This window comes from Strongylocentrotus purpuratus, unplaced genomic scaffold (genome assembly GCF_000002235.5).
Source record: "Strongylocentrotus purpuratus isolate Spur 01 unplaced genomic scaffold, Spur_5.0 spur5_scaffold_11, whole genome shotgun sequence".
NCBI lineage: Eukaryota > Metazoa > Echinodermata > Echinoidea > Camarodonta > Strongylocentrotidae > Strongylocentrotus > Strongylocentrotus purpuratus.
The window spans coordinates 25,563,321-25,576,527 of record NW_022145596.1 but is presented as its reverse complement, the minus strand read 5'-3'; the positions used below and the strand labels follow the sequence as shown (position 1 = coordinate 25,576,527).

At 38.1% G+C, this 13,207-nt stretch overlaps 1 protein-coding gene across 1 annotated transcript; it reads left to right on the top strand.

Annotated features, from left to right (window-relative positions):
• Positions 1-1,421: 1,421 nt before the first annotated feature.
• LOC105444811 lies at positions 1,422-7,950 on the top strand. The gene is made up of 4 exons (XM_011679545.2): positions 1,422-1,953; positions 4,831-4,971; positions 5,686-6,981; positions 7,656-7,950. The coding sequence occupies exons 1-4, from the start codon at positions 1,761-1,763 to the stop codon at positions 7,787-7,789; spliced, it is 1,764 nt and encodes a 587-aa protein (XP_011677847.1). The 5' UTR covers positions 1,422-1,760; the 3' UTR covers positions 7,790-7,950.
• Positions 7,951-13,207: the final 5,257 nt, after the last annotated feature.

Sequence of the window (13,207 nt, the reverse complement as noted above, 5' to 3'; positions counted from 1 at the left end):
AAAATAAACATTTACCCTGTCCTATAAAAATAATCAGCTATTAGGGAGTCTTGTGATTAAATAAATTGCTGTCATGTGTATTGTGGCACGGGGGATAGGTATCCGAATTGTGGACCACAAGGTACGCGGTTCGAATCCTTGCAATATGAAATCATTTGGTAAAACTACAATCTACATTTACCGCTTTTTATCCAGGAGAGGTAACTGGGGAATCGATAGGAAGAAATTGTTTGCATGCTTAAACGGGGCTCAAACTTTAAAGGCCTTATCCTGGCGGCTCAGCTAAGGCAGGGGTAATAATAATTATTACTTCGTATTAAGCACAGCAGAGTATATAGTAGTTGCGCTATGTATATACATCTTTTATTATCATTATCTAACTTAATTAACGTAACTACGTTATTATCTTTATATATTGTTTTATTATTATTATTCATCTTAATCTTGTTCCTATTCTTATTATAATGATTATAGTTATAATGATAATAATAATTCTTATCATTATTTGTTATAATAGTAGTAGTAATTAGTAGTATAGTATCAATAGTATAGTATTCGTACTAGCAGTACAGTGGTAGTATTGACCTTCCCCACGTTTTCCCTATACCCACCCCTTCACTGCACGTCATCCGCGCCGTTGCTCTAGCGCTCCTACATGTTCAATTAGCCATGAACCGGTTTTTTCCATCTCGGTGAATGTACAATTTGTGAATTGCTCTCAAGAGGCAACGCGTTCTCTGAAGTGACATTTGAGCATCTATGATATCTTTATGATTTGATTTGTCCATATGGAAGAGGGCTATAGGGGATGGATTGTCCAGCTGAAATCATCAGAGAGCGTTTCCTAGCAATAACTACATTGTAGGGATTTCCCCCATTGTTTAACATGGAATTAATTCTTATCATTGCGCAGTCTATTTCAAAATGAGACCAAGCAAACTATAACAAAATGGCAGTATCAGAAATGTCAGTTAAAAACTAGTTCAATTGAATTTGATTCTTTCCACTTACATTATTTTGTCAATGTGTTATTTAATTGTTTTACCTTGTTTACTATATCCTTTACAATATTCTAGTCAAATATATTCGCATATGCCTATCTTTAATATAATGTAGATTATGACATTACAGGTATTTTGTATACACTGAAAGATTGACGGTTGATTTATGATTTATATAAATCTCGATCCAAAGAATAATTTTCTCTTTACTTTATATTGTTCAATGATCAATTACATGTTTGTGCAGAAGCAAAGCGGGGGCGGTGAAGGGGGGGGGGGGGGTGGGGGCGTGGGGTGTTTGTTCGAGTCTTACGAGATATTGAAAATACGGGGGAGCTATGTCTCGGTGAAGATCTTGTCATTTTGTTCTCTCACCCCCGCCCCCCTCTTTCTTGCCTTTCACCGAATAACCTTACGGGTTGGGGGCTTTGTATCCCAGCTCTCCCTGTTAGTATAGCTAGTCCGTACTTGGTCGTTTGTTTCATATCGACTATTCTCTCACATTTCATTATTACGAATATTATGATGACGCGCTTTATTCGGCTTTCCATTCTATCGAGTTTCTTTCTCCAGATGCAAAGGGCAACTGATTCGATTCGATTTCTGTGAGGAATCCTCGTGAAAGACAATAATTCACAGTTTCTTAAAAACGGACATATAGCCTACCACAAGTCCACTTCTACCATCTCACCATCAGTAGTGCCACCACCATACCCCAAGGGGGGTTAAACCAAGGTAAACTAAGAACAGGAGAACATCATGGGATCACTCTTTAGGGAATGCAGGAATGGCTGGATCGTGGTCGTCGGCCGATTCATCAGCGGCTTCGTCGAGGTTGGGACGGTGAAGAGCTTCGGCGTACTCCTGCCCGAGATAGTGACACAGCTCAATGCCACGTCGGGAAAGATCGGGCTTGCATTTGGACTTTGCCATGGACTTACATTTGGTTTGGGTAAGTGTCTTGACCATTTTACTCAATTCGGGAGAATTATTTTTTGTTTGTTTTGTTTTTATTATACAACACGATCTCAAAGACTTTCGAAAAATAAATCCAACGGCAATTTCAACGCCCTGCTGTATATTCCATAGAAATCAAGTCCAGATTAAGTAAAACATTGTAGTGATATACTTGGGTTCCATAGACCCATGTCTTTGAGTTTTGGGGACACGGCGGACAAAAGGACCAAACTTTCTACAGATACTTATCAAGCCCAAAGCTTCATTTTCCTCCACAGAACTCACTACTAGTTGTATCACATCTTCAGGGTATATCATGCGGATGTATTCAAGTTGTATAATCATGTTTGCTAGTATTACATTAGCATTAAAGTTCTAACTTTCCAAAATAATCTTATGTTTAATAGTCATGGCAATAGCTATACTTTCTCCTAAAAGCCCTTAAATCACGTTTTCATGGCTAATGCTAATGTATGCAATTGTTATTTAGCTTTTACTCTGCCTACGTACATTAGCATCAGCATGCAAACTCTCAAGAGCTATGCTTTTTAAATTAATTTATAACATAGGCCTACATATCATGCCCAAATTAAAATTTTCCTCCAGAAAACTCACCAAGCATCCTAAAATATATTGTGTTTATTATGCAAAATTATGCAAACGAATTGTAGTTTGCTGGGGGAAGGGCTAATACGGGCCATTACAAACTTTTACTCCAAAAGTAATGTGTCTATGTAGTCTACTTATACTTGCCATGTCTACAACTATAGGTTTTCTGTGATAGTCGTTCATCTGCAAATTTCTTAATGAATATTTCTCGGTAGTGTGTGATCAGTTACACATTGTTATGATGTCAACATCTCTATTATTGTCAGTGTATACGTTAAAAAAAATTGTTATTATTTTGTATATTTTGTACCGCTGAAATGTAATTTGATTTGTAGAAGAAAATAAATTTAATCCAATTCAATTCTTCTTCTCAGTACGTATCAGGGGCGTACGCAGGGGGGGGGTTTGGGGGTTCAAACCCCCCCCCCCCCCTTTGGTTTTTTTTTTTGGTTTTTTTTTTTTTTTTAGTTATTAAAAAAAAAAAAAAAAAAAAAAAAAAAAAAAAAATTATACCCACGGCTAACGTAAAAAAGGTGACCTTACCCCCCCCCAACGAAAAAAAATGTCAAATTTTGAAATTTCGAGACAAAAAAAAAAAAAAAAGTGTCCGCTTAATAATATTGTTTAAATTTCATCTTCAGTGATTGACAGTGGCATTTGAATATTTTGAAACATTGTATATAGCCGAGAATAAACAACAAGATTGAATTCAATTTGGTTTGGTTTATACATTTTAGTTAGTATATATATATCATTATTTTGATAAATGGCACACTGAATCGATTTATATTTCATTAGGTACGTACGTTATGGTTATTTATGCAAATTCCCTTTAATTACCAAATAATTGGTGACAAGGTTTTATAGAAGGACTTCATGTTTTCGTGTACCAAGACATATATACATAGGCTAGTTGACTTACTTCTACATTTAAAAAAACGTTCAATTATAATTATGATATGAATGAATGACTTATAAAGGTATGAATAACGTGATGAAGTTATCTTTTAATCTACAAAGGCCCATGCCCAAACCCCTTTTAAAACCAAATGATTTAACCTTAAATGATTGCACATCAAAATATACACCCCTTTAGTAGGTTTTTGTTCGTCCTTTCTAGTGTTTAAGACAAAGTACACGTAAAATATGACAATCCTTTGTAGTTGTTTTTTGCTTGTCAATATATTTTTAATTGTGCTTTCCCATTAATATTGCTTCATGGCGCCCCTACTCTCTTTAAGGCGTAGAACAAAATTAATCATACGGGGATTTTTTTTTTAATTCAGCTGTGAGTATGAATACGATTTTTAGGAAAAAAGCTCTAATATGTAATTTCCCTTTAAAGACAAGGGGATAAACAAAATCATAGGATGTGAGCACTGGTCTTCCTCAGTCGGTTGAATGTATAAAAAGAGAATTAATATTCAATAAATAAATGAAAATGAATATAAGAAAAAAAGACGACATCAATAATCCTGTTGATTAAAGAAGGGTATAGGAAGGGATCGAGGCGTCTTTTCAATGATGTTCTATTGCCACTCTTTTCCTTTCCCCTTTTTCTTCATCATTGTTATCTCCCGCTCTTCCATGGGATAGGGGCGTTACCCCCACAAGTAAACCGCTGATCCCAGTGGTGATTCTACACTCTGTTTATCAATTTATCTCTTATCCTCATACGAGGCATTTTATTTCTTTATATCATTGCATATATAGTTTGATTACAATTATATATACAACTCAACAGCCTGATAAAATAAGATATAGGAGACAAAAAGAAAGTGGAAGGAAAGATCGAGGCATAAATAGAAATGCGTTTAAATCTGACATAAGAAAGATACATCTTGATATTACTTATTACTTTTTCTTGGTTTCTGTATTGCCAATTGACATAAAACATGAAATCGCTTTTGAAAGTCATCCAAATTGAATGACTATCGAAGGTTTTACTTTTAAACTGATTAAGCATAACTTATAACTTGCATAATGTGCGTAAAGAATTAGTACATTCATGAGCAGAGACTCCGCGTCACCGTATGTTAAAACAAATTATAATGATTTTTTCTCCTAACGCAATATCTTTTTGGAACAAATTCATTACCAGACGATGATTTTTTCCCAAAAGATCGCGACTTGACGCCATCTAAGCAAAATGTGTATAAACGATTCTGGTTCATTACAATATGTACAAAGTATTAATATATCAATTTCTATATACTATATTTTCGATTGCATTTCCAACCACTGATGCTGTTTAACCCCATAGGTCCATTGACGAGTGCTCTATACCGATGGACGCAGAGCCGTTGGGTGATGGTGATGGGTACCTTAATAGCAACCATCTCTATCACACTTGCATCCTTTGCCACTGATGGGAGCCACCTTCTGGTTGCACTCATCTTCACGGGTGAGTGACAGGCATGCATGCACCATGGAGATTAAGAGTTCTTATTCACCTGTGCCTCGCTTAAATAAACCAGTTTACTATAACATATTTAAATGTAATGCATCATTTAAAAACAAAGGTTATTCTTGAAAGCCTAAAAACTTGCCCGAGGCTTGTCCGACATAGCAACAAGTTATGTATGTAGACTGGATTCCAATTATTGTATATCATTCATTAATAACTGGTTAATGCGATACCTCGTCACTAGGTCCCCAAGAAAAAAAACATCCATAAATTTGAATATATTAGTAAACCGGTCGATTCATTTGTAATCAAGACAATTTTGGTTCAGTCCGACTCTTTCTATTTAAAATGGAACAGCAATTATCCTGAGGATACGTGTGTGCTATAGAGGTATATAGAAATAAAGAAATATTATGAAGTTGTTCTTTATACAGTGGCAATTTTAAATTCTGGCTATGTAATGCTAATGTCTATTACTGGCTTCATTAATGCATATCTCGCAAGTCAGATAGCACCCTTCTGTCCTTAGTATATGAGGTTTCCCTGCTAAATTCAGATTATTAAGTTTGCCTATCATGTTTCCCATAAATCAGGAAGATGGGAATCAATATTCAACAATCTCTAAGGTTCCCTTTCACGAGGTACCTGGATGTGATCAAACAGCGCCATCCTTCTAATGCCTTCTTTGTGAACCCTTTTTCTCTCTCCCAGGACTTGGGTACTCATTAATGTGCCTACCGACCATAATGGCGCTTAACAAGCACTTCGTCGACCGCTTCGCCCTAGCCTATGGTGTCGCTCAGACCGGCCCCGCTGTCGGTATGATCGTCCTGCCGGTCATCACTGAGAACCTGGCTCATGGTTTCGGTTGGAAAGGCGCCCTCTTCCTTCTAGGTGCCATCAACTTCCACATGATGATCACGGCTGTGGTCACCCGGGAACCCGAGCATGTTTATGGACACTGGCGGAGAAAGAAAACTAGTGATCCAGATGATATGGAGAGCAAGAGAGCACAGTTCGAGAAGGATGCATGTAACTTGAAGGAAGTCAAGTCTCTTGGAGCGGCGGTATTGTTGAATGGTGGAGCGGAGGAAATCCCATACCAGCAACGCGATGGGGCAAAATATGGCAGCTGCATGAACCTGTCATCGAATGTGTCCAAAGCGGCGAGAAGGAATTCTTTCTTGATGAGAAAGTTCAAATCTTGTGACGAGGAAGACATTGCGATTATGTCTGATGATGAATTCAGTACGCCTAAGCAGAACCTTCGCGACAAATTTGAGAAACGGAAGCCGTATCACAGATATGGCAACGATACCGTCAACTGTAATGACAAACAACCACTTTTTTCTGATAGTCGTGGTAAATACTACGGTAAAGAACACTGGGCATACGAAATCAGGAAGCTGAGTTACGTCTCAGAAGAGCATGAGTCCGTTGATAGCCGTGAGAGACTGAGGAAAGGCGGTACTTTGCGATCATCCTGCAGTTCTTGCTTGAGCTCCTGCAAGTCTGGTGCCATGACCGTTGTCCGGTTCCTAGACCTCGAACTCATGCGGGACGCACCGGCTTTGATCGTCCTGCAGCTTTCGTTCATTCTTCTCACTTCCGTCCATGTCGGTTGGATGATCTTCCTGGTACCCCACGCTATCGCAAAAGGCATCCCATTGGAGAGTGCTGTCTTCCTTTCTTCAGTTGGCGGGGTTGGTAACCTGATCGGTCGAATCGTCCAGGGGCCTATTGTGGACAGACGACTCTTGACGGGTGTCCAGCTTTCTATCCTACTATCCATTGTCAACGCAATCACATTCGCGATTGACCCGTTGCTGCAGACCCTACCTGTTCTCTGCGTCGATGCGTTCTTCAGTGGACTTTGTAGTGGCGCTTTGATCCCACTTGTAGCTATATGTGTCAAGGAGGTTGTTCCCAGGGACAGATTCGCCAATGCTGTGGGTCTCGTGTCACTCTCCTACGGCATAGGAGAACCTCTTGGTGGTTATTTAGCAGGTAAATGTTTTTTTTGAAATATTATTCTTTAATTGTGTAGAGTTGTTGTGGTCAAATGGATACGTCACCGGACTGTGGATCACAAGGTCCGCGGTTCGAGTCCCGCCGCGGCACTAATGTCATTTGGAAAGACATTAATTTAAATTTGCCACACTCGACCCAGGTGATGTAAATATGTACCTGGCAGGAATAAATTCCTTGAAATGCTAGAGCACCGTAGTTGCAGCCATGCTAAAGCCGGGGTAATAATTGATGAGCGCAAAGAGTGTCAAGTCTCACAAAATAAGAACCCATTAATATTATTATATGATACAGAAGCACAGCTGTAAGTGCGCATTAAACTAATGAATCGTGGTGTATCTACCCCCTTTTCGACCAATGTTCACTACCTCGTAAATAAAATAAAATCTGTTTGCTCGAATGGTATGAGAGTCCTCAGGAAGTGATATTCTTGTTTCATACCAAGAAAGACAAAGTGATTAAGCAAGAGAGAACTTTTTGTATTCATTGCAATAGAATCTGTATAAAAACATCAAAAAGTTACATTTTCAGGTCCGTTAGTGGAGTACTGCTTTAAAGTAATGGTTCATGTGTCACAATTTCTGTTTCCAGCTGATATACAAGTAAGAACTTCCCCAAATATATATGTTAACTGGTCCTCGTTTCTTTTGCAGGAAAGCTTTCTGACGTCACCGATTCTTACGAGAGTGTCTTTCTAGTATTTGGTGGCCTGGAATTTCTCAAGGTTCTGCTACTACTTGTGGTCGCAATCATGGTTTGGAGAGAGAGCAGAGCAACACCGAGTTGATGAAGCACTACTGTTCAGTATCAAAATAAAACCTTTCGAGAATCTCAGGGTTCATATATTCATGGTGCAAATTAGCTTTACTAGCTACCAGTACTGAGGGGTGTTTCACAAAGATCCGAAGTGGAACTTATCTCTAAGTTGGATTTAACAATTATGGAAAGTCGTTGGCATCTTTGAAAATATTTTGTAAAAGTTATTTTAAAATGCATAGCATGTTGATTCAAATCTTTCATATATTCTATTATCAAGGAGATTTCATGTTCTGATGTGGAATTTATGAAAGGTCTAAAATACTTGACTTTTTGCTTTGAATATATTTTATTTCAAGGCTACACATGGCTCTCCATAATGTTTAAGTCCAACTTAGATTTAAGTTGTGAAACACCCCCAGGAGTGGAAATGTAGTTTTGGGGTGTCATATTAGAGACCGTTTCATTTGGATTTGAAATCCGCTTTCAAAATAGTGTAATTCACTCTCAGGATGAGTTATTTAACCCCTACTCTGGAGTGGATTCTATTCAAGTGGGTTCAACTCCAAAAGAAGTGATCTCTAATTTGAATCCTAAATGGATTCCACTCTTCTACAGTAATAGAGTACTTCAGAGTATTATATAAACTGTAGCTTGTGTGTATACATAATACAAAACTAAAAATAAATTGTCGGAGACGTACGAACGTGTATCCCGCAGTCAAGACAAGCTTACTAAGCAATTTCTATCCTAAATTAAGAACCTTTCCTTATTAATAAAACTTATTAAGATAGATGGGCCCGTCGTTTTGGAAGTCATACATGAATGTAAGTCTTCATGAATACTGCGAAAATCCATAGCCAGTAAAAGAACATTTGTTGCTGCCGAATTTCATTCGTTTATTTAATACTTTTCTGACAAATCGATATAAAGAGAGAAAGGAAGAATCATAGAAGTGGACACCAATTTTTTTTTCAAGGTTTGACATATTGGGAGGGTATCTTTAAAGGCCATATAAGTCATATCCGGAAAGCTGTTTCCTGGACAACTATCTCATATAAGTATTCCCAAGGGCAACAATCCCCAAACTGTTACCTCGACGACATGGCCTACTGACAAATATCCCAAGGATACAAAACCCTAAACATAGTTTTCTGGACTTAAGACTAGTATTCTGGTAATTAACTCCAAAGGGAAAACCTCTGACAAACCCTGTACTCGATCGACTCACTGTAGAATTGTTTTGAAAAGATTTTTAATATTGGATACGAAACAATGCTTGCCTCTTTCACACTGTTGATAATTCCTTGGACAATTACCATCTGGACACTGTAAAAATGATTTTTGATATTGGGTACGAAAAAATACTTGCATCTATCACACTGACGACAATTCCTATGACAATTACCATCTGCGTTGACACTTAGAAAATAAACTAGAACAAGTACCTCCTCTGATAGTTACCTCCTTTGGTAATCATAGGTCGAAAGGGGACATGACCTCCCTGATCATCCAATAAAAAGAATGGTCATCCACGGAACTTAGTGGTCAAGACCTTAAAGCTGATCTGCCATAGTTTACAGGAGGGATTAGACCGCCCTGCAAGATCACTGGACAGGTGGTTATCTCATCAACTCAGCTCTCAGTTAACATAAGAAAAAGAGCATCATGGGGGACCAATGGTCACCGATTAGGCATTGTTTGTTATATAGAGGGCGCAAGTAGCTACAAGTAGTGCAGTGGGCCTTTAACTCTGCCCCTGCACTGGGTGTTTCGAGGGACTCTGTGTGATTTTATGTAACACCCCTAAAAAGTGCTCCCCCATTCAACAAGTCTGCCTACGCAATTGGTGGCAAATAACAACTCGGACATCACACACCCATCGGACAACAATTCGGACAACTTATACACTAACAATTAATAGTGTAAAACTTGCTTCTCGGATAGCCAACTGATAATTATAATGAATTATTACTCGGACAATCAACACTCATACGATGACTCCTAGGATAGTCACCAACCTGACAACTGCCGTTGTGACGATCATGATAATACTATGCCGTTATTGTATTCCGCATATCACATCATGATGTCACGTCGAAATGCGTTTCGAAAGGACTTTGCATATTGTTACTCTGGCTTCTGCTCACGCTCAGTGCATTCAAGTACTGAATCCTGCAAGGTATGCCTATCCAGATACCACACATAGATTGAGTGTGGCAAATGTAGATTTATGTCTTGCCGAAGGACATTAGCGGTCCGACAGGGATTCGAGCCCAGTAACTTGTGGTTCACAGTCCGGAGACTTATCCGGACATACCACCTGACATGTACACCCAGGACAATCAACGATCGGATGACTAACACTCTGCCGTTAACTTCCAAGAAACACCAATTAAACTAAGAACGCTCTGGGTCATTCAGTTGGAAGACTATCATTCTAATAATTACGCCCGCAACAATTGCCACACGGACAATATATTTCTTGAGAATGACCTCTCGGACAATGACCTCTCGGACAATTACCTCTCAGACACCTAGCACTGACCGAGACGATCAACCCTGACTAATCACCAAAACATACACCCAGACAACTACTAAACTGACGAATACGACTGGGAACAGTTAACACCCAAAACAACTATTGAATGTGAATTGGATTTGAATGTGAATTTATTGAATTTATCTATTTATAACATAATTTTTGTTCTTCCATTGGTTAAAGAATAACAAAATATACTTAGTAATCAGGTGTAAAATCTTAAAATGTGAATCATAACTAACAAGATTAATACAATCCAACTGAATAATTTTCCATCCGAAGGAAAAGAAAGAAGAAAAAACTAAGGTAGAAGTCTTAAAGAAAAAAAGGAAAAGTATATGGGTAACAAAATAGAAGTAAAAAGGTAAGGAAAAGAACAAAAAAGACGGATGAAGAGAAGGGAGAGATTGTATTTAAAGGGCGCTATAAAAAGGACGAAAAATAAGTTTGATCCTGTAATTAGACAGACCTAGGCGGTAGTTTTATTGTGAGTAAAAAAGTAAACATGAATCTATCACCCGGGCTATGATCCCTAGGATAATTATCGCTCGGACAACTAACATGACTAAACGTTCATTGATTTTACCCACATAAAATAAATACTCGGACAACTGCAGCCTGACGATAACTCAAGGAGAATTAAAACAGTCAAATAACATCGAAATGATAAAATGCAGAAGAATGACCGTCCGGACAATTAGGTACCTGACAATATTCAGTATAGGACAACTTTTACTCGGACACTCATCAACACCATGCTGATTAAAACCAGGGCAGTTACCACTCGGACAACTTCCACAGTGATGATGAGCCGTAAGACACTTACCACTCGGACGACTAACACCCTGGCCATTAAACCTAGGATAATTACCATCGGACAACTACCACAGTGAAAATTATCCTTTACGCTGATACAATTACAGTTCGGACAATTACCACGCAGACGATAAACGCTAGGACATAAACCAATGGGACGATTAACAGACAACCAATAATCTGACCATTTTTCCTGGGACAATTGCCACTCTGACGAAGGTTGACCCGGCGCACTTAATTGGGCGTACGCTTTGGTTGTGGAGACCTCTTCAGCACCGGTGGAAAAAGTGCTTAGGAGAAAACGGGAAATTCATGATGTTTTAGAATATACCATGACTAGCAAACGTGGAAGTTGTCTGGAATCACATAACAGGGAAATGGCTTTTTCAGCATTATGAAGTTTGCATACATTTAAATGCTACTATCTCCCCCAAATCCATCATTTTCTTCGTATTTGCTTAACTTTTCTCAGCCTTTCCACAACCTGTCTCCCCAAATGTTTGGTTTTTGTGTACTCGATCAACATTTATTTTAGGAGAGAGCTGGAATCTTCATCATATTTCAGTGAATAACGAATGGGAGTGTTGTCCACAAATAACAGATAAATATCACAATCGTATGACCAATACGCCAATTTGAGATTCACATGCTTTTGGTATATCTCAATTTTTAAGCAATGCTTTCAAAATATTTGTTCGGCTTTGTTCAGCCTTTCAAAGATCTGGCCTATTTTTTCTCTCTCTTTCTCTCCTTCTTTGATCTGTTTTCACCCATCAACAATTTTCTTTACAAAATGGTTGGATTTTCCATTAATAATCGTCTATCGCTGGAAAAGAGCACCGTTGTGGCTATACATCAAAAAAATGAAAAATGAAACTATTTATTTAGAAAATGCTCCTCTAAAACCTGTACAACTTCAGATAGATATACACACAAGTGACGCAACCACTGACCTTTAAATTTACTCTTTACACTCTCTCAAAATTCTAATGGTCTGAAAAATGTATGTGAGTTTCAGAGCGGAACTTTTTGTTGTGTCATATGAGCCCAAACGCCCCCACACTTTTCACAAGTCTTTAGGACATACGTACAAATAAATGAAAAGTATGGGGCGTTTGGGGCCTATAATGACATAACAAAAAGTTCCACTTTGAAACTCATATAAATTTGTTCAGACTTTACATCTATTTGTACTGATGTCCTTAAGACTTGTGAAAAGTTCATCAAAAAAGGAGACGATATTGTTCATATACGCTGCCCAGTGACCTTAAAAAGGCGCGAAGAAAAATCTTAATAAATCGAGACGCCCTGCATGGTGTTAAACTGTTTGGTCAGATGACCGTACGGATGAAGATATATCCGCTAAACTGGATCAAACTTTTTGCAGTGGGAATATTGTAGGAAATCAAAATAAACACGAATTGATCCCGGGAGCTAATATTAAAGGGAAAGAAAACCGCGATGTGTTATAATGTTGTTGTTGAGAAGTGTGTTTTTAATTTTTTTTATTTGGTTTGGAAGATTTTTTGTTCTGCTTTTCCATGCTCATGCAAAGTGACACGAATTTATAATGAGAGTGTATTAGATTAGCTCCAGTTGTTGTTGGAGGTTATATTTCATTTCATTAAAAAACTTAAATCATTTGCTCATTAACAGTTTTTAATTTCTTGTCCATTTGTTATAACAACGTGTACACACGGCGATGGATATTGAAAGGAAGGGTATGTTTTAATTTCGGAACGTGTAGATTACAAATACCGCAAATCTGATTTATTTTCATCCAGTTCCTAACAATTTTCATTGCACCATATCTAGAACTGCACTTTCTTTTTAATGTTATAATCAATAGTTATTGGCTCCAAATGAGCAACGTGCTTGCTTCCATAATTGCTTAATTAGTAAAATATGATAGGTGTTCGGACGTGAAAGTATGCTGATAAAGGGCAGACACAAAAACGGTATCAAATATCCGAGATGTGTTTGGGGGTATGAGAAAGTGTGGTGCAAAAAAGGCGTCATATTGGCAAGGCGGCGAGCGTACGGTTGGCTGAGAAAGCTAGCAGGTGTGTGGGTTCCTCGCCCTGACGCTGA